Here is a 25,751-nt window from a genome sequence, read left to right on the forward strand (position 1 = left end):
GTTGTCACTGCTGTAGGAATCCTCTAAATAATAATGGCATACAGCCCTGTTAGAGACTCTGTGGGCTGACAGGGTTAAAGAAAACAAGTGTACACACACGAGCTGACACAAACAGGCATGGATAAAGACAAACTAGGAGACACATGGACAGACATACGCTAGGATACACACAGACGTACGCTAGGATACACACACAAAGTCACACACAGCTTGAGGGGCCATAGAAACCTCAGTTGACACCTCAGTGAGCAAAGTGGAGCCCAAATGTGGATCAATTGAAACGAGCGAAAAGGGAATTTCAGTAGTGATTAGTGGTTGGTCTCGCCATTCAGCTTTTCCACTGACTCTCCTGCTCACTGTTTCCTCAGTCCCGCAGCTCTTCTCCTCAAATTGTTCAGAAAGTGTTCCCTGCGTGCCAGGATTTATGTAGTAACGTGTTGCCCGCAAGTTGGCATGCTGTATCAGGCTAGAGTTGAGTTGAGGAGACGTGAAAGCAAGTGAAATCAGACATCTGACACATTTCACGCACACAGGATCTCCATCCTTGTTGAGGTAAGTACATGTTTGCTTAGCGATCACTGCCCCCTCTTACACCGCCCTGCTGTGTAATGACTAAATGAAATGTAAAAACAGAAGCAGGCCATTGTAACATTGATTTCACTGCCATATGTGCTGTTTGTTTAGAGAACAGAGGTCTTCTTAGAGTTATAAAAACACTGTATGCCTTGCTAAGGGCTCTCATTTAATTAAAGACTACTTTCATGCAGTGCAAACAGCAGCATTTTTATGGTATTGCTCTGTGTCTCACGGCATGAGCTGTGTGTGACAGATGTGTGCAGCATGTGCTGTATGGGCAAACATGAACCCTTCTGCTAACTGGATTCTGTCTGATAGGGGATAGAGCTAATCTAATTCAATAATTGGTAATGCAGTTAAACAAACCTGCCACCACCGCAATGTTGTAGTCTGTCAAAGACCTTCAATCGATGTCCCCTGAGAAGGGCAACCTGTTGAAGTTTGCTTCCAGGATATTGTGCATGTGCGTGTCTTCTTTTTTTGTTCTGTGTATCCTGGTTGGTGGTTGTCTTGCCGGAGGTCATAACATAGACTGTTTAACTAAACCAGTTGGCCTGAGGTGTGTGCTTTTTTTTCCATCTAGCTTTCCCCCTGAGTGCAAATACTGGATACATGCTACAATATCATCGCTACAATACAAATACATACACAGTGCAGTGTGCAGTGTTGCTCCCTCCGGCCTCTGGGTTTCCCATCATTTCCTCCCCTTTGCTCTCATCCTTGCCTCCCCCCTACTGATCCTACTCAGCACTGTGTCCCTGCAGGTGTGTGTACTCTATGTGAACGCTCTAGGGGCTTGTTTTTTCTCGGCAGGGACTTGTGCAAATATGACATGTTGGCATTTTTCAGACTTTCAAATGAGCCTCTTCTTTGGTACATTGTGCAAATGTGTTGAGGTGAGATGGACGCTCACACAGTGCAGTAGAAACAGGCTCTGTGTTTACCTTTGTTAAATAATGTGCAGCATATTCACCAGGCTGCTGTAAAATAACTATACAGACATCTGCACACATCAGATTGGTCAGGTATAAGTCTGTGTCCTGCTTTATGCATGACGTCCATAGAAAAACATGCAGTCCATTTAAAAATCCTGAAACAATTAATGCTTCACTCCCCTTTTTTTTTTTCATCCTCTTTTCCAAATCACGCCCTGTCTACTTCTTTCTTTCCTCTCATCTAAAATCAACAGCAGCCACATTCATCATAGCTTTCTTTCCATATTGTCTGCCGATCTGCTGGTTAATTTTTAATTCCAAAGATGCAATTTTAATGGTAATATGATGTGATGCAGCAGAATTATGAATATAATTGTTTTATTAATGAGTCATGAAGCACGTAATAGTCAGAATTATTCTGGAAATTGTTTGTTGATGTCTTTCTCACATCTTCAACTATTGTTTAGTCACAGTTTGGTAGCAATAAAGTTTAAAGGTTCATTTTGTAGTCATCTTACAACACCAAGTCTCTTTTTTCTACATAAGAAGAAAAACAAACTATTTTAAGTGGATGAATTGAGGAGTCTCACAGCCTGAGGAAAAAAGCTGCTCGGTAGCCGGCGATTTGGCAGCGGACACTTCTGTATCTTTTTCCAGATGGCAGCAGGGTGAACAGACTGTGGCTGGGATGGGTGTTGCCTTTTTGTATCCTTTGGGCTCTGTGCAGACATCTCACTTCACTGATATCACTGATGATCTGTAGATGGGTGCCAATGATGTTCTGGGCGGTTTTAATCGCCCGCTGTAGAGCCTTCCTGTCCTGGGCCGCGCACGAACCACGCCAGTTTATGATGTTTCCAGTCAGGATGCTCTCTATTGCCAAGAATATGTTTTTCAGAATTTAACCTTCTTAAGTTTTCATAAGAAGTAGAGCCTTTCCTGTGCTTTTTTTTTAAACAGAGTGGTGATTTGCGATGATTATTGTAGGTTCTCTGTGATGTTGATTACCAGGAACCTAAAGTTGTTCACCTGCCCCACCTCAGCAGCTCATACAGCTCATGATGCTGGTGTCGTCCACATACTCCACTATAGAGTCCTTTCGATGTCTGCGAGTGCAGTCATGGGTGCACAGTGTAAACATCTTAGCACACAACCCTGGGGGACTCCGGTGTTGAGCACTAACATAGAGGAGGTGTGACTACCAATCCAAACTGTCTAGGGTCTGTTCGTGAGGGAGTCCAATATCCAGTTGCAAGGTGTTGTCGTCAAGCCCAGGAGGAACAGGTGTGGGGTTTTTTCTTTCACTTTCACTTTCTCTCCCTCTATCCCTCCCTCTCCTTCCCCCTCGTGCTTTCTCTTTCTGGAGTAAAGGAAAATAACGTCATCATATTTGTTGATAATTATTAAGGCAAACTCCATGTAAAGAGATGGGGCAGGAGCCACACTGCAGCAGCCTATGTGAACACAGACACGTGAGTGAGCAGCAGCAGCTCAGCACAAGGCCGCCACGCAATACAGATATCCAGCGTGTCCGGCCTGGCATAGTTTACTTTATTAAAAAGCCCACAACAGTCTGCACAAAGCATTATGATACAGATTCATGTGTTGAAAAATGAACAGGTGGCCTAAAACAGGCAAACAAATGAATGGCATGCCATATTCCACTTTAGTGAGCCTTTGCCAGCGGACGTATTGTGCAAACATATGCAATTCGTTGGACACTTATCAAGTGCCATGACAGAAGCATTGTTAGGAATAGTGGGATGTGACCTGTAACCCTCATAGTGTTTGTGTTTTGCTCCATGCACTGAGGTAAACAACCTGTTTGTGTCAACTGTCAAGGTTTGTAGAGAGAAGTTATTTGTGGGAAATGATGATCTTCAGAGGAGTATGATGCATTGTGAAGCTAGCATCAGAATTAACATGCTCGTCATAATGCTATTCTGGATTTGGATTTGACACTTTGAGTGTTGGTTTAAGTTTCATCATGCTTCAGAGAAGATCACAGGCTGCTGTTTTTTATTAAGGGCGATTGGTGAGGTACACTATCAAACATATGAAGGTTCATATATCAGAAGAAAATTGCTCTGAGTGGCAGTGGATTTGTTTTGGGTAGCAGAGAGTCGTTGTAGGTGAGTTGGTAGTGTGTCCTAAGATGGCTTCAGCCTCGAGGGCTGCTCTGACCCTAATAGTGAGAGGGAAAGATTAACGGTATTGCTGAAGAAGAGGCACATTAAGAAACAGTGTAGTCGACCACAAAGGAAACGTTCTCTTTCTGTGCCTTCCAGCAGGCAGGGATTCACATGTAATGAAGAGCATAATGCTTTTAGTATCTTCAGTCACATCTCTGTTTTCTTATACTTAACTAACAGAAGCACTTGTGTCTGGACTCATATATCATGATCATTAGTTAGTACTGTATGTTGATGAAGGTTCTCAGTCATCCAGGTCAGTGCTCAGTTCAGAACTGAAGAAGCTTCTTGGATGAGAGGTGAAACGTCTTCAAGAACCTGAAACAAGTCCAGTTGCCTACGATGCAGCACTAAGACTCATTAGTTAGTAGTTTGGGGCATTCTCCATGAAGAATGAGAGGAGCGGTGTGCCACGTGCCTTCACGGTTTATAGCAGCAAGATAAGCAAACATCCTAGACAAACAGATAAAATGACGCAATGACACTACAGAATATGTACAGTTAAGATTAGAGAGCCGGATGCAGCCTCGAGGCAAAAATGTTATTCTATGTGTGCAGTAAAACAGACTTTTAAATAGACCAAGCGGGCGGAGACCAGACACTAGTCTTACAGCATGTTTGACTACCACACATACATGTCTTGCCTAAAACTGATCCAGCTGTTTCGGTGGAGCAGCAGCATTGAAAAACCTCACACTACATTTCCGCGTGTGCAGAGTATGTAGACGAAACTTAGCCGGTGTTTAAACAAAGCCGGATCTCATGACAATCCTCTTAAAAAGTTCCTAAGCCTAAGCGTTTGTCTTTCACAAGATTAGAGAATTAAGTTGAAGTCACGATATCATGCTCTTTTTCATGTTCATACATTTTTCTGGGCGTCAAAATGTTTACATGCTTTAATGTTCAAAAACACATTATTTCTCTCATACTAACCACTGCTGCAGTGCCTTTATTCACACCCTGTCTGCACGCTGTTGTAGGGCCTATCTGAGGGTAAAACCCCGCTGATCAGTTGTAGAAGAGAGTAGGTGGCAGCTGTCTGTGAAGCAGCAGGTTTCTTTCAGCTTTAAGTAGTTTTTATTAAACTTTCAAGGGTTTGTTTGAAACACCACAGGGCTGGCAAGGCTTTGCTTTTAGCTTAGCTGTGGTTTACGATTGAAGACAGCTTTAAACCTGCGTCGTCTGGGTCAAAGTCAAACGCATTGTCCTCACAAGCTGCAGTTTAAACAGCACCTGTAGTTAAGTCTGAATCCAGTTGCTGTGAAATCACCTAAACTCCTGCAGAGCTCACTGAATTTGAGGTTGATTCGCTGCAGACAAGGTTTAAAGAAGGTTTAAGGTCATAAAATTCAGTATCAGGACTTACAGAGCTGTTTTCACTTACTTGAGCTGATTGGATCTTGTCTCAGATCTGTGTGGTTATATACACACTGCTCTTGAGTGACATGTAGGCTGGGACAACTGACTCCTTTATGTTCTTCTATGTCGCAAAGGTCCACCCACACAGAACCTGAAAAGAGGTCTAATGAGCCAGGCTAACTGAAAATATCTGTGCGTGAGTGTTTGCAGAAGGCTTTTAAACCCATCTCCTTTCTTCTAATCCTCACATCCTCTTCACTACTGAAGTAGCTTTACAATCTGATAGCAATTAGAGATGATACCTTTCACCTGGCCTCACCTGCTCATTAGTGTCATGGAAACGGCAGGTGGGGGCAGGCATTTGGTTAACCAGAAACTGTTTACTTTAGAGAGGACAAAAACACATCCTCTCTGGAGGTAATAGAAACGCAGATATCTGGAAAAAAAAAAGATCTTTTACTTCCTAATTCAAGTGGTCATTGCTAAATAATCTTTTTCTACTTTAATTCTAGCCATGGACAGAACAACATGCAAACAATGATGGATAGTTAGGGTTTCAAACTAGCAGGGTAGTATTTATGTTGCAGTGGTGCGTCTGAGATAATGTTTTGATTTGCAAACTGACAGATGCTGGCTGTGGTCTGGAATAATGGGTGGCAAAAGAGAATGATGCATGTTTGTTTATCTCAAGATTTCCCATTGCAAAGCACTTCTGGGAAAACTACCTTTTTTCATAACCACAGTTGGATGAGAAGTCAATATTTAGTTTAATGTGTCTGCTTACTACAGTGTTCCCAGGGATGTAGAGTGTAGTGGAGCAAAACGCAGAGATGAAATGGGGAGAAACGTCTTGCCAACTCTGTAAGCAAACCTAACGGCTCTGAAGGTCTGTTAAGCGCTTCACTGTAAAAACAGTTTGCTTTGCGTTCAATTGCCTTGGGTTTTCTCCTGTTCTGTTGTATAATATTTTAACTGCCTAAAACCGATGCTGAGACTGTAAATTTAGGGTTTTTCAGAGAGTAAGGCCATACATGGTCAAACCACGAACACCTGGGCAATCACTGTCATGTTGCATTATGAACACCATCATATACATAACATCAATCTTTATGCTCTAACTCCAACCAGCTGCTCCTGATAAAAGTCTGACACTGAGCAAAGGAACAATGTTTTTCTTCAGTCTGAGGCTGCAAAAAGAAGAAAATTATGTTGAATTGGAATTTAAATGCTTTGAATACTTTTCGTAAGGCATCGTTTTCTGCTCAGCTAATAGACCGTTCAATACAGCTGTGGAATCCTTCGCCTAATAGATGTGATTTACAGCATTACACAAACAGTGTAGTGTTCCTGCCATCATCCTAATTAAGACCACATTCCAGGTCAGAGAAAATCACTAATGAACATCATATGGTATTTGTCTATTATTATATAATCGTACCTTTTATTGTAATGTTACTGTTGGTGTTGTATCAAGTAGCCCATAAATTTTGAGTAAGTACACATCTGCTTTATTTGAAAGTGAAACTCCAGTGAACCTCTTAGGAATCTAGATCGTTTTGAGATATTGCAGAGATGAAGTACTTTTATAAACCTTTGGAGATTTCCCATAACCAAATATCTTTTAGTGGGATTACCCAAACCTTCACTCAGATTGGGTTAGAAGGGGTCAAATTTTAAGTGAAAGCACGATGACTGTAACACGGAAAACATCAGGTGCTGGGATATCAAGTGAGGCATGAAAGCAAGCTTGACTAAAGACGCCTGTGTTTTCTATCACATTTTTCACTCGGTTGAACGGAGCTGCTATGTTATTTTTAATGTTGGAGACCTTTAATGCATAAACCACAACAGGTATTACGTAGAGGAGTTTTTTTTTTTGTCATGTTTCCAGTCTCGTCAGATGAGCCTGACTGTGTGTGTGTGTGTTGTTCACTTCTGTCCATCTGAGCCTGTCCCCAGTCAACCCTTCCACCACTGGCTGACTGATGTAGCTGTAGCCTAATTTTAGTTTATGAGGTGTGGGACCGCTGGGTGTTACCCTAGCTGCCATTTTAGATGAGGAGGCTGGGAACAGTCTGCCTCACGGGGCTCCTATCTGTCGTAATTATCTCATTGTCAGGGGTTGGACAAGGGGCTCGGACCTCACTCGCTTCCTTCAGCTTCCCTCGGCTCCTCACGTGCGCGCTCACACGTCCAAGAGCACGGAGGCCCAATATGGGCGCTGCCTTGGCCTTACAGAACCTCAGCATGCCGCGCTGCTATTGGACGGATCTCATCCCGCTGAGGAGAATGTTATCTAATGCATACTGTTGAGAGTGGCAAGATCTAGGCTAACATCAGACAGGACTGCACAACCCAATTAGTCCAAATTAGATATGTGATTTGTCCTATCTGAATCGTTTTGGATCCGATTTAGGAAAATACAGCATTTCTTCCAGCTTTGGTTTAGTATTATTAAGCAGTCTAGACTGGGTGCAGTCTATTTACACCAGCCATCTCTCTGTGGGTTGTGTTGTTGGAGCCCTGCTCGGCCTCACTTCTTAATCTCCACAGGAAGTGTGCATCTGTGTTTTCAGTCCCTTGACAGGATGTGTGTGTCTGTGTTATGGTCCCCTGGTAGGACGCCGCAGATGGTGGAGGGCTGTGTTTGATGAGGTTTCGTACATCGCTTGAAGTATTGACCTGGCCCGGCTGCTGTGTCTCCTGTAGCTTAGTAGCTGTGAAGTATAGCAGACTACACTTTCAGGTCAGGATCCAAAAATAAGCTAGGCAACTTTGGGTACACTGATTGTGAAATTCTAGGCACACGCCTGCACAAAATTGACGTGACAAAACAGATAAATATTGGCCGTTGCTGTTGGTGAATGTCATCTTATTTGCCGGCGAATATCGGCCGATACCAGTGTTCAGCTTATATATTGGTGCATCTCGAGAGAAAATATAAGGAGTAGTAGTTCTAATTTTCTGCCGGGTCCACCCTCTGTGTCACGACTAATTGTATATCTTTTAATGAACCTGCACATGGGGTGAGATTAGCTCTTATTAGCTGCTGTATAATTGCGCAGCCTTCGTGAATCATTCTTTGTTTTCATAAAGACAGCCTACAGACATCTCAAAAGCTTTTATTCATCTGCATTTGTCATGCCGGGGGTGGACTGTAGCCCACCCAGCTAGTAGTTTTTTTGTATCCTCTGTTGATGTTGTCTCTGATCTGTGTTCCCCACATCAAAAGCAGACATCCCCCCCTACCCCGCCGCTGTACTCACCACCCTGTCCCCCGGCCTCTCCAGCCAGCTCCTGTCACACACAGCTGTTTCACTCGTCCATCTCTCCTGCCCACCACTGTTCTGTTTTATCTCTACGCTCCTCACTTTCTCTCACCTCCTCGTACATCTCGCTGCTTTTATTTTCTCTTCCCTCTCTCTCAGATCCGTCTCTCTCTCTCTCTCCCGTTCATTTTCCCTGTTCCTTTATCTTTCTCCTCCTCACACTTACTTTCTGTCTCTATTTCTCCGTCTTTCTGTATCAGCCATCCTCTTTGTCATCTCACCCATCAATGTCCAGTTTCCCCCATGTTTATCCCCGGGAGGAAATGAGTGGTTTCTGCATGAAATGTGGAACTTCAATCTCTGCAAAACCTGAGTAATGGCAGGGTGCTTGCTCACACAGATGGATACACACACACACACACTCATGCAGGCAGACATTTTCACCAATAAAACTAGTGGTGAAGACATTAACCTTCAGCACACCTATTTTTAGAGACTACATCACAGCCTCGATGATAGGAAAGTACATGATTGTTGTGATTATATGTTTCATGGGTTTTTCTGTGTATTAGACAATATGTATGCTGTCTGTAATTATTATGATGAAGGAGACTTAGCACTTTAGCCTGAAACACACAGAATCGAATCACACCTCAGAGTATTCCCATCATGACTGAATACCGGCTGAGCTCTAAGACTATACATAGTATGTCACGTTCTCAATTTTGCCTGACACATTTGAGGCTGACGTAAGGAGAGCCTATATTTGGTGGTGTCATCAACAATATTACAGTTTCCTGTCAGCGCCCCCCCCCCCCCTCCCCTCCCTGAGATGGATATCTTGCGTGATGCTACACGTGCAGGTGTGTCACGTGAATCAGGCCTGACTCGCTTTTTGTGTTTGAAGAGAACAGTGCACATCCAGACTGTTTAAGGCCAAGTAAGAGATAAAAGTAGACTTAGTGGAAAATTCCACCCTCCGATACTTTAACCGCCAGATATGCTCCACCTGTGCTCTGCAGGCCCACCCAGGGGTTGTCCTGTGATGATTTGGTACACGTTCCTACGACCTGTCCTGCCCATTTATACTTCACAACTTCTACCGTACATATTACAATTGCAAGGCTCTGCATTATGGCTGGGTAGGGTTTGTATTCCTTCAAACATGAACTCAGTTGCTTGTCTTTTTGGTGAAAACATTGCACTGAAATACTGGGAGTCTGAATAAGGCATGTGTTTAAAAACGGCTTGTGCTTGAGATGCAAGATATTTATTAAACCTTCTGCTGTTGCGCTGCCAGTAATCGCATAATCAGGTGATTTAGGAGCCAAGAAAAATTAGATTGTATGACTGCAGTGATTGATTTTGTTTCTACTCTCTAGCCCCTTTATCTTGTCACTTAGTGGCTAATGGCTTAGTAATACATGATAAAAATGTTTAGACAGTATGTCAGAGGAAGAAACTCGGTTCATTATTATATTGCAAGTATGGAAATCAACTGCTAAAAGCCAGACTCGGAGTAAAGCATAATTTATGCTTCTGCCTAGATACATCCCTGCAGACTGCAACGACTGTGTTTGGTCTGTGTGGTAGCATCGTGTTTTCTAGCTTCTCCTCTGTTGTTTAGAGGGTATTGTGACCTGTAGTTTTCCCAGTAAACACACCACCCTGTTTGGCTGTCTAAATCATTCCTGACCAGCCGGTCGCTGCTCCTCTTGGGTTACTCATCCTCCGAAGTCGCTCTTCGCTGCTGGAGTGTCTCTGGGCTGGAGAGAGCGGATAAGCCGGATATTCGAAGGGCAGGCTGCCCCCTCTTGAGCAGCCCGTTGGCAAATGCTGCCTTGCTGACATCAAGTAACGGTCAAGCTCAGTGTGTATGGAGAGGCACCCTCACCCTCCATCTGAACATTTTGTATTAGCTCCTGTCTCTTTCCTGTTACCCTGTGTTCATTAGTATTCATTCTTTTTGGTGGAAACAAGAATAATCGTTTATTACTTGTGGTCTGTGGACTTTCCGTGTTTTGGGCCAATGGCTGAGATATGAAAGCTTGTGTTTTTTAACCCAAAATAACCCAATCTTCCTGCAAATCAGGTCTATTTACTGGTAAATTAATTTAATATTTCAGCGGAGGATATTTTTGGATGAGCCCCTGGAGGGCCAGGTACAGTAGCTGTGCTCAGTGAATTCAGCATCTCTTTGTGACTACAGGAAAAAGAAGACATATATTGCGTGGTTTTATGTGGCATGGGTTGTGTCCTTGAAACCTCCACAGGCCTTTACACCTGGCTGTTATAGATTTTGTGCTAACACTTTCTTTCTATCTGTCTTTTTCTCCTCTCAGGTTTGTGAGCAGCCATGACAAAGTCCTACGAATTTAACTGGCAGAAGCACCTGCCGGAGTTCATGCAGGAAGGCGCCTCCTTCGACAGGTTTGATGAGGTAAAAATGACGCATTTTCTTGGATGCTTGGAGATGCTTTCTTGGCGGTTTCTATAAAGTGTGATAAATAAATAAATAAATAAATAAAAATAGACCAGCGGCGAATGTAAAAATAAACAGCCCCTTAACCTGTTGATGCCAGCTTCGTGATCCATCATGACTTTCTCTGATGAGGTGAACATTTAAGTTTAATATCCTCGATGAGCGAATGAAGGTGTAGCCTGTGATGTAAGCTGTATGAGTTTGTCAATAACCTTGTTGATACTGACATAGGTTATTTGCTCTGTCCCATTATCATCCTTCAACCTTAATGACCATTCCCGGGTCAGTCATTAGCGTGCACTCTCTCTCTCTCTCACACACACATATACCATAGCAGAGGCGTCTCCTTTATAACCTAACACGTCATTGTTGTAATCAGAGCTCTGGCTGTAGGCAGGCCACATCGATCAGCCTCATTAAGAAGCTTCGGCATGGCGACTGCTTGTCTGCAACGCATCCACTGAGAGTGTGTAAACGTGTTCGAGTCAAGTTAGTTTTTATTTAGACAGCCTGGTATCATGGAGGGCTTGCCTCAAGGGGCTTCTTTGTTTTTACATAGACCATTAATTATATTCTTCACTGGTCTATTGATTTATTATAAGTGGAAGTAGAGTTGGGTAGTATGATTGAAATCAGTAGAAAATATGGAATAATAAAGCTGAGACTTTATCAGAGATCCTGAGGTTTCACAGTGCCACTGTTTGAATGTTTAATACCAGTGTCACAATATTAAGATTGATTCTGTGTACATCAGGATGTAAAACGACAAAACGCTATAACATAATGAACTCCCAACAGGAAAAAAAACAAAATATTAAATTATTTATCACTTACAGCCACGAGAACTGTGTTTCCTGTCTATCCAATGTTAATATAATTAAAGATTTACACAATTATTTACCAATAACATTAGTGTCACCAAATATTCATCTTGCTTTGTGTGCATCTATGTGTCTGTATGTCTATGACCCTTTGTAAGTCTTCCTGTCTTTTTGCCCACGTTTCCTCTGACTAACTTAATCAGGACACTTAGCTAGGACATTTGCCGAGCAAAGGCAAAGTGTGTCACACACACACGCGCATGCACACACATACACACACACACACACACACATATACACGCGCACACACCCATTGCACACATTAGGAAATCCCCTCAGTCCTCTCCATTTATGTGGGCATCAGTGGGAGGAGGAGGATCCCTCTTAGGCAAGGGAAGAAAACTTGAAAGCGCGTAGGGAAAAGCATCATCAAAATCCACAGCCATGTCAAAGTGAGCCATGAAACTGGGCCGGCATGCTTCTGAAGAAAGTCCTCAGTGTGTTGCTGCTGTGAATACAAGCCAGGCTCAGGCTGGACGGGGTTAGAACTGGCCTGAATCCTAATAAGGTCGACCTGTGTCAGTCACCTTAAAGGTTAGAATGTAGGATGTCAGCTGGAACGTACCACTTTGCAACTGATGAGTCCTTACTGGTATCATACTTTCTTTTATCTGAAGCGGAGGACTGCAACTAATGATTATTTTCATTATCAGTTGATCTGCTAATTAAATTCATGATTAATGCTCATCACGAGCCCAAAATGATGTCTTCAGATTTCTTCTTTCGTCCACGATCATTCCAAAACCTGAGGACATTTACTGTCATGAACAATCACAGACAAAGAAAAGCAGCAAATCCTTACATTTTAGAAGTAGGAACCAGCAAATGTTTGACATTTTTGCTTGAAAAATGACTGAAATAGTGACAAAAACATATGGTAAATTCCCTCATTCAGTAACAAAGTGGGGTTTTGATTCTTAACTGCTGCCTAGTCGTTATTATGAACATAGGGTAGTAATGTCTTCCACTTACAAAACACTATCTGTCATTCTGTGTCTGTATGCAAGTAAGTGAATAGTTACTCTGTTGCCTGGCGAATACAAAGCCTCCAGGGGACATCTGCTTCGATTGAAATGACGTACGCCGAGTCCCCTCACAGACATAGACATGCTCTTTATCAGTCCCTCTCACACAGGCACTTATACATGCACAAACACACACACACACGCAGGTACAAAAATATACTAAACAGCATGGACATTTTCCACAAAACATTGTACACCCAGTGAAACCCCCACTGAGTGACAGATGGTAGAGACAGGTCATGTGAAGGTGTGTGTTTATATGTGTGTTCCTACGTAGTTTTAAGTCCAATACAATGCTTTAAAGGGTGATTGTGTCTTATTTATAAATCTAATAAGACATTTTGACTGCAAATTTTCATGGTAAGATTTTTAGTTTCTGTGTTCTTGTATCTTTCTAATTTTGCCTGTACGTCACTTCTTATCTTATTTGTTATCATTGTGCTGTTGTCTTTCGTAACCTTCTGCTTAGCTGGAGGAAACTTTAAATGCTCTATAGATTTCCAATAATTCATCAGTTTTTGTCTTGGGAGTGAGATGTTTTAGATGAGTTTCCCCTCTCTGACAAGTACAGAGGCAGGAAGGTCAGCGGTCAATGAGACCCTCAGTCATCATTCATGCAAACAGCCTAAGGGCTTCCTCTGTGTGTGTGTGTGTGTGTGTGTGTGTGTGTGTGTGTGTGTGTGTGTGTGTGTGTGTGTGTGTGTGTGTATCTGTGTGTGTGTGTGTGTGTGTGTGTGTGTGTGTGTGTGTGTGTGTGTGTGTGTGTGTGTGTGTGTGTGTGTATCTGTGTGCGTCTGTGTGTGTGTTTCATTCATTGTCTCACTGATTGGAAATCAATCACTTAAGATCTGACTAGTGTTTGGTTGCCATGGAGAGTGAACAGCCTCGTATTGACAGGCGGTTGTGGAGGACGACAAAAGGAGGTCAGAATCGTGAGACCCTGAAACAAGAAAACACTCGTTTCTGTCGCTCGCTTGATAATTCATTCTAATTTTATAACTCCTACTCTGCATCAGTTATCAGTTCATAATAGTGGTTTGTTGAATTAGACTGATGGGAAAATACCATAAAAAAAAAAGATCCTTTCCATCCATGAAATAGACTTAACTGGAGAATATAGCTGTACCTGCTTGCTGTTCACATAAAGATTAGAAAATGGTAATACTTTGAAGTTGACTGAGAGGCAACATAAGCCTATTATACATGCAGTGTGTGGGCATAAAAAAGAAACTTAGGATTGAAGGCATATAAGACATGGCTAAAATAAGAAAATAAGTGAAGTAGAAAGTGACATTATCTATCATTATCTATGGTGCTTAATTCTGTGAGTCTTTCACTGCTGAACAGCGGTCAGAAGAGACGGACGATGCATTCCAGTACCCACGATGTAGTATTCCAGAAAAAGATTAAGCATGTCCCAATACATAGTATGTCAAGTGCAGTATGCCAAAAAATACCAAGATGTCATACTGCATCTGATCGCATTTTTGCAGTGTGCCAGCCAGCATGCTTCTCTTGCTCTTCTGACCCACAATCTGCTGCACAGCAGAAGATACACCACATCGACTGAGCGGGCGAGAGAGCACAGACAGACGACAGCTCATTCAAGCTGCATTCCCGAGTGCAATCCTCGTCTTTCTACTTGAAATTTCACATTATGGACTGTAACAGATGTATGAGCACAAACAAGCACGATGTTATGATGAAGTATATTGTCGCAATCTTAGGCATACTGCGTGCAACAATATGTACTTTGTGAGGACAGATGCAGTGCGTGCTCTCATTGTACAGTGTATATATAGGTTTTTGCTCCAGCTCAGGTGAATTAGTCTACAAACTGATGTTAATGAAAGCGTTGTTATTAATGAGGTATGAAAGCATTTTAGATAAATGAGAGGTTTTCTACGTGGGAGTTATTGTAAAGAAACATTATTTGGTTCTATAATAAAAGAAAAAGTAGGCGACTTCGAACGCAGCTCAAGTGGCAAGACCCTGGATGTGTCATGAGAAATGGATACAGTTTTGGAGGTGGAGACCTGTTCATTCCTGTGAAAGCTGCTCAGTGGTGCATGAAAACAAAAACATTTGACTTCGCAGGTGTGATATTTGATGCGTACTAGAAGCTTCTGCCAGCCAAGCTGGGTAACTTCTGGTTTAGCCCCCAGCTAACTTGAATTTGGATAAAATAATTGGCTCATCTTAGTCATTTCGCGGGGGCTGTGTCGCTCAAAAACCACTTCTTTTACAATATTAGCTATGGGGAAAGTCTTTCTGGCGCCTGTGCATCACGTGATGTTGTAATTACACAGTTTCACCACAATGTCAAATTAACTTCAAAGCCTGCCGCTTGTCCTGGGGGCTTGGGCATGTCATGCAGCACTTCTTGTTTACATCCCCCAGCCAACGGCTCATGTTGATCTCGCTTGTTAAATGCTTGAGGGCATGTTTATGGATCAGTGTGTGTGCGTGTGCGTGGATGACTTGGTATGGATGTGTGAGAGTGTGTGTTAAATCACCTTGATGGTTAGTCACAGGGACTGAAATGAGTTTTTGTGTATATGTTAAAGTTAGGTTAGATCAATAAAGTTAATGCAGACATGGTAACATAAATCTTAAAACACATTTAGATGCTAATTGTTTAAAAGATTGTTGTGATGGACAAAGAGTGAAGGGGACAAAGAAGGGATCTACACACATACACGCACTTCCCCAGGCACTTACGAAAGAATGTACACATGTTGAGTGGGGGCTGGACTACCATAACCAGGGGTCTCCATCCATCCACATCCACCCAGAGATGGTTGGACCTTCAGCTAATTGTTCCTTTGCGTGAGGAGGGACTGAGTGTTCCCATAAACCTTTTAGCTTTACAAGCACAGGCCGTCTGATAGTATAAAACTAGCCTGGTGGATGTCCTTAACGGTCAGGGCTCATTTGGGGCCATCTCTTTCATGGAGTTGGCTTCACTATGTGCAACTGAAGCCTCTGTCAGTCCAAATGCAGATGAAAGAGAGTCAGGCTTTTAACTGCTCTTACAGCAGACTTACTGTTTCCTAAATGGAAAAAAGGATTGTTTTTTTATGGTTTTGGATGACATGATATAGCCCAATAAGACGTTAGCTTTGTCCTATTTTTGCATGGTGGAACCGACATCCTGAAATAATATATTGTGTGTGTGTGTCACACTGTTCCCTATTGTTTATATTAGAGTTGGAGTGACCCAGCAGCCATCTGCTATTCTATTTTTTCTCTCTTATGTTTTATCCTTCTCAGATGTGCGATTTGAGTGGGATGAAAAAAAAACACACACACACACACACAGACACTTTGTCACAGTCATTCATCAGCGCAATCACAGCTTCTAGCAGCTGACTGAATTGAGTCAAAAATGTTTGGGTAAGATAAGGGGCTAATGTTGGTAGATTTTCTGCTCCGACACCCCTGTTGAACTGAATACGGGTTGCTGCATGACACACCCGAGCTGATATATGGAACATTAGCCTATGTGTGCGCAGTAGCATCACAGTAGCTAATGCACAGCAGTGTTTCAGCCGGACGATGTTTGCATTTAACAGTTCATGGCAATCACATTTATCTCACTCTGTGTTTGCCTTAGTAATAGGTTTCTTCTCCTTTGCACGCAATATGTGTATGAGTTAACATACTGAATGCATTTGACCAAACTTAATGTGTATGTTTTTGTGTGCATGTGTGTGTGTGTGTCCTTAAGCCGACAGGTACATCTTAGAAGATGAATTAGAGCTACATCTGTTTGTCTGGTTGTGCAAGCCCCATGTGTGTCAAAGTGGTTGGCTTTTTTTATGACTTCCCACATCAAATAAAAGCGTGTGATTGATGAAGCCTCTTCTCTTATTAAAAAAATATTTCTCCCCCTCTGCAGGACCCGTACATCTTTGAGCCCAACTGTCAGATGCAGGTGGACGAGTTTGGCTTTTACATCACCTGGAAGAGCGAGGGAAAGGTATGACCTCCACCTCGTCCTTTTTCTGTATTTTTATGTCAGGGTTTTTATCTTGCAGTGTTTGCAGAAATACTATTTTTCTGACACAAACCTTCCTTAGTCCCTGGAAACCTGTAACACTTTTAGAAAAGCATAGCTTAGTGCACAGAATCATCATCATGACACTGTAAACATAAACTAATTTCTACTAGTTTCTACACATCAAATAGTCTGGTACTATATGCAAAAATGTCAGCACTGTTTCATTCATTGATTGTCCGTTTTTATTGCTGGATCACAAACCACCATTCAAGGTGCAAACAGCCACCTACTGTATAGGTATTTGTAAATGCTGCTCTTAATAAGTCAACAAAAACAACTTGGTTTCATATGATTAGTTCTATTTACTGGCAAGAATTTCACTCGTACCAATTAATACTACTAATACTAATATACATTTCCCGATATTGGGCCAGTAATGTATGATTTGATATATATTGTGCATCCCTATAAAGTTTAAAACCTTTAGAAATCTCTGCTAATGCAAATAAAGGGATATATGGTTGATTTTAGTGTTAGGCTAGACCTTAGGCCCGACCCTGGATGTGTCATGAGAAATGGATACAGTTTCGGAGGCAGAGACCTGCTCGGTGGTGCATGAAAACAAAAACATTTGACTTTGCAGGTATGATATTTGATGCCTACTAGAAGCTTCTGCCAGCCAAGCTGGATAAATTCTGGTTTAGCCCCCAGCTAACTTGAATTTGGATAAAATAATTGACTCATCTCAGTCATTTCATGGGGGCTGTGACGCTCAAAAACATTCATCGACCCTTTTTCAGCAACTTCTTTTACAATATTAGCTATGGGGAAAGTCTTTTTGGCCCCTGTGCATCACGTGATGTTGTAATTACACAGTTTGACCACAATGTCAAATTAACTTCAAAGCCTGCCGCTTGTCCTGGGGGCTTGGGCATGTCATGCAGAACTTCTTGTTTACGTCCCCAATCTGCTAATGCAATTAAAGGGACATATGGTTGATTTTAGTATTAGGCTAGCAACAAATCCCTAATTTTGACCTGGTGATTTTAGTGAATGCCAGTATTGTATTGATAGCCAAAGTCTGCCTGCAGGACTATCCGTTATTAATACCTGTTATACTGTGTGTTGTTGTTGGGGGTTGGAGACTCTCCATCTGTCCCTGTCTTCTAAATTAAACTCCAAAATTGAACCAATTGGTGTCATAACAGCTAATCTGACGGCAATAAACAAAGGAGGAACTGTTATAGGTAGAAACTTGATTATGAGAAAGACGTGGTGTTTCTCATGACTTACGTTAATAACTGTCGTCAAACGCACCGCAACCTCGTCAGAGAAATTCTTTCAAACATCACACACAAAATGTTCTGTCTTGTTTGCTTAATCTTTTCCCTCGTCTCTCATTGTCTCTCTGTCACACTCTTCCCTCTGCTTCCCTCTCCTCATCTTTCTGTGTATCGCTCCTGCAGGAAGGCCAGGTTCTCGAGTGTTCCCTCATCAACAGTATCCGTGTTGGTGCCGTCCCAAAGGTGAGGCCTCAGAAAAAGACAATTTCCTCACTCTCTGTTTCCACAACGTTCACGCTGTCTGCCCACCCCCGCAGCATTCAGTCTCTTGCTCCCACAGAGACACTCCCGGTACAATCTGATGAGACTGCCACGTCAGGCACGTTACTCATGCTGTAATTAGCCAAGGCTATTCTATCGATCGACTGACTGATCTGGGACTCTCAGTTGAGCTCTCACTGCTGAGCTTCTCTCTCAACTACCAGATTCACCAGGGGCACTTGCAGAACATAAACATGAAATATTTAACTCATCAATATTTATACAAGCCTGGCTGGGTGTAGCTGCAGGTTGTATCTGAAACTTTTTTTCTTTTAGCCCTGGTTTGTGGCCTATGACCCAGAGAGGAATAATGGCAAACTGTGCTTCCAGTCCTATTATGATGGGCTGTCAGACAACCACTGGTTTTAAGGAGTTCACACTATAGGATCAAGAGCTTACAGGTATAAGACGTTCTGTCTCTGTCTCAAGGACTTTTCCTTATTTTTTTTAAAATAGGTAACTGGGAACTTATTACAGAAATGTCCTTAATATAAAATCCTATCTTATCTCGTTTCTTATGAGTTTTTTTGGGGAGACATATTGGATTTTGGGTATTACAGAAACATTTAGTCAAAAATACAGTCTTATGAAAGGATAGGAATATAGCTGTTACAGATCTGTCCTAGCTGAAGTATTCCCTTCAGTTAGGAATCCTAAGTTCGGATGGCACAGACCTTGTCCTAAATTCAAAATAACTGCCACTAACTTGGCAGGTCATATAGAAATGACAGTGAAGATGGGGAACGACATGAACACCAAAATATTGTGACGGACAGGCTAATCAAAACACATCAGAACTGCTGGAGAAGCTAACGCTGATGCTAACCTGTTGGAGGAGCTAAGAATAATGTTAGCCAGTTGGAGAAACTAACACTGACATTAGCCTTTTTCAGAAGCTAACACTGATTCTAGCCTGTTGGAGAAGCTGATCTTGTAATATACCGACCGGCAGCATTATTCTGTGTTCTCCGGTAATATGGAGCCAGATACACATAAACACAGAGCTGCATGGTTCCTCTGTATATTAAATATTGATTCATGCAGTTTAGCTTTGACAGTGAGACATTATGTCGTAGTATTTGGCATCATGCAGACCGGATGAATTATAAAAGATGTTATGAGAATACCCTCGCGGTTGTGTGCGTCTAATAAGGATTCAAACCTGTCAAGCCGTTAAAAGTCAAAAGCCTGACAGGAGACACTCGGGTGTGTACCGTGTGAATAACCATGACTAGGTTGTGTTTGTGTATTGTTGACAGCAGGAGGTGGTCTGTTTGCTAGGTCCTCTGTGTGGACTGTGTGTACATGCGTACGGGCACGTATACAGCTCCTCCTGTTTGTTCAAAGAATCTATACCGCTCTGTAAGAAGCAGACTAAGGACAAGTGATAGCAGGGCTTCTCCTCAGAGGCTAACGTGGTTATACAAGCCCTGAGAGCTGTTTCAGATAATCCAATGAGTGAGAATAGATGAATTGCATCAGAGGCTCACCGGCTGGGGTTTTTAAAATGGCCCAGCCTGTTGCCTGTTAGTGTTAATTGAGTCATATGAAAAAAATACATTACCGTCTTCCATAGTGACGATGGTGGCACACTGAAATGTCATGTCTGGCTGCACTGTGATGGGGACCAATGATTATTCTGCAGAGAATAACCAGGCTAACTGCAGGTCCTTAAATCTCAGAAATGTCACATCTAATGTCTTATAAAGTGCACGTTAGTGTTATTAGTAGAATCCTTTTTTTTAAGTGTTTTGATATAGATTGTTTTTCATTTTGTCCTAAATTGAAGCCGTATACATTTCTAAAACACAATTATGAGTATGAGCTCCATACTGTACCTTTTAAGCATATGATGCTGCTTTTCTTATTTGTCAATAACTAAAACAAGCTGATGTGATTAAAAGATTATTGGTGGAAAGTATGGGGGAAAAAATGAAGCAAAACCCCATGATCTATTCAGTTTCACCAGTAGATGTAATTTGGACTCGTACTCGGATCACTTTTATTTTTCTCTGATCACTAACTTTATTAGCCGGTTGTATCAAGCATGACCTGCATGCAAATTTAATTTGAGATTAAATTGGGGTTATTATAAGTCATTTTGGGTACTCAAGACTTCAATTTCCTATTGTGATATCTCTTATATTGCTCAATTATATACAGCTCCCTCATTATATGTGCTCTTTCACAGTTCAAATTAGCCTGCTGTTGCTTATTTTTTTTATTTTGGTTGTTAATTTGGTCTTACTGACAAAGAAGCATCGAAGACACTAAAGAAAACAAAAAACTACACATGCACTGTGTTTATTACTGTCCAGTTAACATCCTATGTTCACATTTGAATTCATGGAAGTTACATAATGATACTCACCACTAGACCGAGGTGTGAACCTCATTGATAGTCATCTCTGCTAACCTTCTCCGACCTTCTTCAGTAAAGTGGTGTCTGAAGTGTTGCTTTTTATACTGTTGAACACATCCAAGTCTGGATTCAGTAGAACTCTCAAAGCTGCTACAATTTCTTTTGATTTTAGTTTTGTCGTTCCTCCAAGACGGATCTCCTGCGCATCCCTCTTAATCTGACATGGTGCCTTAAGTCTCCTATGCATATTTCAGCGTCCTAAGGCTTTTCCACAACAGCAATAAACACTTCAACACCCTTCTAAGCTCCTCTCCCATTGAATTCCCCTGTCACTGATCATTTACTGCAACAATACCGGAGTAGGCGATAAAAACCTCCCTAGATTTTTTTCATTTCTTCTCACTCTCTAAATTTCAGACATTACTTGACATCTGGACAGCACACATCAATTGCTTTAAGATATTTCTCCGCCTGTTTCTGTCTTCATCTCTTTTTGCCTGTCTGCTTTCTATCTTTCTCAGGACCCAAAGATCTTGTCATCATTCGAGGCCATTGGAAAGACAGAGGCAGACTTAGAGGGCTGCATCATCTGCATCTGCAGCGGCACAGACCTGGTCAACCTCAACTTCATGTTCATGGTGGCGGAGAACCCAGACACAGCAAGGGTAGATACTTGCTGCTTTGGCGCTTCTGACTGGGGATGTGAAATGTCACAATAATACAGATGAAGAGCAGACCTTGAAAACGAGTTTGATGTTTTTCCATATCCAAGTCGGCGCAGTTTTGTATATTTTAAAAACATGTTTTGTTTTTGTTGTTTCGAGGTCAATTTCCCGAACGTACTCGGAGCAAGGTTGCAAAAATGCTTACCCTAGTTGCTCAACACACTCACATCTAAACATTTTCAGTTGTGTTCATACCCCTTTTCAATGACAGAGCAAAAGCAAATTGCCAGGTGAATGGTTCATATGCCAACTCCTACACAAAGCAGATCTGGCCTTGGTTCACTCTGATAAATAGACACATTTTGAATGACTCATTTCTCTCTGTCTCACCCAATCTCTATCTCTCTGTCCCTCCTGCACTTCTGCCTTTGCTGTTATTTTGTGATCCTTTTTGTCTACTCTCTCTCTTCTCTCTCTCTGTTTTTTTTCTTCCCACTCATCGAGGAAAAAGCTCTGTGAAAAATCAGACTGCCTCATTGAGTAGAAAAACACCTCTGCACCTTTCTCTTTATCACTGCCTCTCTCCCTCTTCCTCACTCATCACTTCAGTTTTGTTTGGGGCACAGACAGATGACCCTCCCTCCCTCCCTCCCTCCCTCTCTCTCTTTTAATCTGCAGACATTATTATTGCTGACCCCTGCTGGCAAACCTCCAAACATTGAACACACCCTCTGTAGCCCAAAATACACAACTGTGTGAGCAGATTAGGTTTCAGTTTTGTGGAGCTGAATTGATCCAGATTTTGAAGAATGACACTACTCAGGTGAACTGAAAAAATGCAGTGTCAGTGGTGGCACAGTGGAAATGTTTTGAAGAATTTAAGCCAGTGTTGGTTATTATTTAAAGGAGAGTGTTGGCATTATCCTGTATATTTTATTTTCCACAAATCCTATAAGAAAAACAAATGAAATCATCAAGAGTTTGTCTGCCTCTTAAGTCTTTCAGACTTCCCTGCACTCTGCTTAAAGCCCATTTGTCCCCATTACAGACTTAAACTTTTTAAAACGAGTCACAAACGTCTATTTTTACTTATACAAAAAAAGCTAAGTAATTTACTGCAACAGCTGGGCACTGCAGTTTTGATAATACAGTACTCATTTGTTGGGGACTATTTTTAGCTGGAGATTAGTACACATTTGGCATGCTGGTAAGTATTTACAGCAGCAGGATGGTGTGTGTGTGTGTGTGTGTATGTGTGTGTGTGTGTGTGTGTGTGGGTTTGACTCAAATAAGCTACAGGGACAGCAACAGTGTGGCTCATTTGTATGTTTTTTAATAGATTTTGGACCACAGAGGAATAAGATAATTCAGGCTCCGGCTACACAGCCAATGCTTAATTAAAATTATCAATTCATTTTTGGTTTTGGTCTTTTTATGGAGTTTGTTCAATAATATGCAATTAAGCAATTAGTTGTCAACTATTAAATTAATCGCCTGAACTATTTTGATAATGGATTTCTACGTTTGAGTAATTTGTCAGGAAAATAATGTAAAATCCTCTGATTCCAGCTCCTTAAATCTGAATATTTTCTGTTTTTTACTCCTCTGTGACAATAAACTGAAAATCACTGACATTTGAGGTCGTTGTCTCGGGCTTTGGGAAACACTGATCAACATTTTTTATCATTTTCTGACATTTTATGGACCAAACAACTGATCGGTTCACCAATAAATAAACAACAATAATTGTTGGATACAGCACTGTTGAATATCAGCAGCCTTTGACCTTGTGACGAAAGTCAGCACGACTGTCTTAGATCACAGGAGGCTTTACAGCAAAGAAAACCTGTGGAGACAAAAACAGTCAAAGTTCACTTTGGTGACAAATCCAGTGCGGCCCAAAGGCTGAGCGGTAAATGAAAGCACGGGGCCAAAGCAAGAAAAGCACTTTGATAACTTAAAGTGAGTGTAAGTTTTCTTACCCTCAGGGCTGTCAATCCAGAATAAATACCATACACATAGTTTTTGATATGAATTTACGCAGACTTACATCATCCACAATGTTCGTCTATGAACATTGTTAGTCAAAAGAGCCCACCGGCAGTGATGTAACACTACTAGAATGATTTAAAGTCACAGTACACCGCCAGCCCTGATGAAACTATTTTATATACATATGTCCCCAGAATTCAAGATAACAACCAGGTTCAAACCAGACTGAACACACGTGTCTTGTGCCAGCACAGATCTGTTTTTTTGCCACCACGGTGTTGGTGTTTATGCATTTCCCATGAGGGGGTGTTTTTGTGGCGATGGGTGTTTATAAATGATGTTTGCGCTCCAGAGAGCTCACTGCCACAGGGCCGCCAATGATATTCATGCAACAGCCTTGAGCGGGGAGGCCTGATGGCTCAAAACACAAACACACAAAGATGCAGGTACATGCCCTCCTCCCCCACAGTTTAAAACACATTTATTCTTTGTTAATTCTTCCCCCCCCCCCCCCCCCCCCCCCCTTCTCTCGCAAAATGAATCAAAAATGTTCAGATGATCATCCTCAGTGAGGACTGATGCAGCCGACAGTGATTATTGTGAAGTTGCAAGGTCTCCTCTATTTGTTTACTTGCAGCAGCTCACTCTGTTTATCACTGTGCGTATGTTTTCACATCTGTGTGTTCCTGATTGTCCCGTCAACTCAATCACCCGTGTGTGTGTGTGTGTGTGTGTGTGTGTGTGTGTGTGTGTGTGTGTGTGTGTGTGTGTGTGTGTGTGTGTGTGTGTGTGTGAGAATTAAGAGGCAATTAATTTGCTGGAGTTTATTTCCCCTAAGACTCTGGCTTTTAAACTCAATGCACACTGGAGAAACCCTCTCAGCTGCTTTGTACTGTATACTGTATGTGGGCTTCGGTTTGGTCAGTGTGTTGAGAGTGCGTGTCCTGAGTGTGTGCGCCTGCTTGTTTGCAGAAATGGATCGAGGGTTTGAGGTCGGTGATTCACAACTTCAAGGCCAACAACGTCTGTCCGATGACCTGCCTCAAGAAACAGTAAGTGCATGCCTTTATTACCTAGATTTTGTGCTCTAAAAGAAATGTATGTCATATAACTTGGCCTTTCTCCAATCTGTGCTTTTCTCTGTGTTTTTATTTCCTTCTCTTGTTTAGTTGGATGAGAACGTGCTTCCTGACCAATGTGAATGGAAAGATTCCTGTTAGAGGGTAAGAGTAATCTGATGGGATATTTAGTCATGCCATCCTATACCACTCCAGTTTGTCTCACTCAACTTTTCTTCTCCGTCTTTCTCTCTTTTTACCTCTTTTATAGCATCACTCGAACATTTGCATCAGGCAAGACCGAGAAGGGGATCTTCCAGGCTTTAAAGGATCTTGGCCTTCCCAGTGGAAAGGTCAGACAGCACTGTAGACTGTATTGGTCAGATGGATCATATATGACACTTTAATATGGAGGTTTAAAACCCTCGTGTTCAGTTTTCTGCTGGTTTTTGGTGAATGGTGAACTGAACGCGAGTGTCGTTAACTTCCCTGAAAGTTAACAGCGCTCACCCACTGTGTTTTGCAGCACCCGGCTAATGTATCTGGCAATTCAGACACAGCTACTGGCATTTTTGGAGCCAGTTCATATGAATATTTGAAGGAGTTTTTCAAATATTCAGTCAATCAGTACAGATTCCACTGTATAAAAATCACATTTTTATGCAAATTGTGCCCAGTGGGTGTGAAAAAACGAGTCCAAAAGTCCGCCAATTCAGCAACAATTCTGATAGATAACATTGAGTTGAAGCATCCAATAAGTTGGCGGAAAGATCTGCGAGTGAATGATGATCGCAAGAAATCATTAACAAAGTGTGAGACCGCGAGCCAACAGCCGCAATGTTTCAAACAAATGAAGTGATGAATAATTTTGCAATCTAGATTTACAGTGTTAGCAGTGAAGGGTCCTGATTTTGTAAATAAACTACTATCAGAGTTTGGGAGCGTTTGTGTGACCTTGCACAACGCTGCTCATGTTAACAAATGCCGTGTTTGTTTATCTTCCACAGAATGACGAGATCGAACCATCAGATTTCACATTTGACATTTTCTACGCGCTCACGCAGAAGATCTGCCCTCGCACAGACATAGAGGAACTCTTCAAGAAGATGTGAGTCAAGTTTTCTTATTTTATATATATATAAACCTGCCTGCCCCCTTCTTTGTGATTGTTTTACCTCAAAATGAATAATAGAAGATGATAAATCCTCCAAATAAACAACTTAACAGAACCCCCTTGCTTTATATTACATCTGTGTTACCCTGTCCCTAAGTAGAACAATGATATCTACTGTTAAAATATTCCCCATGTGTGAGCGACTGCATCTTGTTAGAAATAATCAGGACAAAA

The 25,751-nt window shown here is 41.9% G+C and overlaps 1 protein-coding gene across 2 annotated transcripts in view; it reads left to right on the forward strand.

Moving 5' to 3' along the window:
• The window catches only part of plcb4b (phospholipase C, beta 4b), a 69,024-nt gene that overhangs the window by 23,874 nt on the left and 19,399 nt on the right, over window positions 1–25,751 (forward strand). For both annotated transcript variants that reach the window (XM_084377611.1, XM_084377612.1), the window contains exons 4-11: window positions 10,674–10,771; window positions 16,621–16,701; window positions 18,189–18,248; window positions 21,210–21,353; window positions 24,318–24,397; window positions 24,515–24,568; window positions 24,675–24,756; window positions 25,411–25,511. In XM_084377611.1, the coding sequence (XP_084233737.1) occupies window positions 10,688–10,771; window positions 16,621–16,701; window positions 18,189–18,248; window positions 21,210–21,353; window positions 24,318–24,397; window positions 24,515–24,568; window positions 24,675–24,756; window positions 25,411–25,511 (686 nt within the window). In that variant the 5' untranslated portion in view covers window positions 10,674–10,687. The remainder of the gene's footprint in view (window positions 1–10,673; window positions 10,772–16,620; window positions 16,702–18,188; window positions 18,249–21,209; window positions 21,354–24,317; window positions 24,398–24,514; window positions 24,569–24,674; window positions 24,757–25,410; window positions 25,512–25,751) is intronic.

The sequence above is a fragment of the Pagrus pagrus genome (assembly GCF_965226575.1).
Source record: "Pagrus pagrus genome assembly, chromosome: 16".
NCBI lineage: Eukaryota > Metazoa > Chordata > Actinopteri > Spariformes > Sparidae > Pagrus > Pagrus pagrus.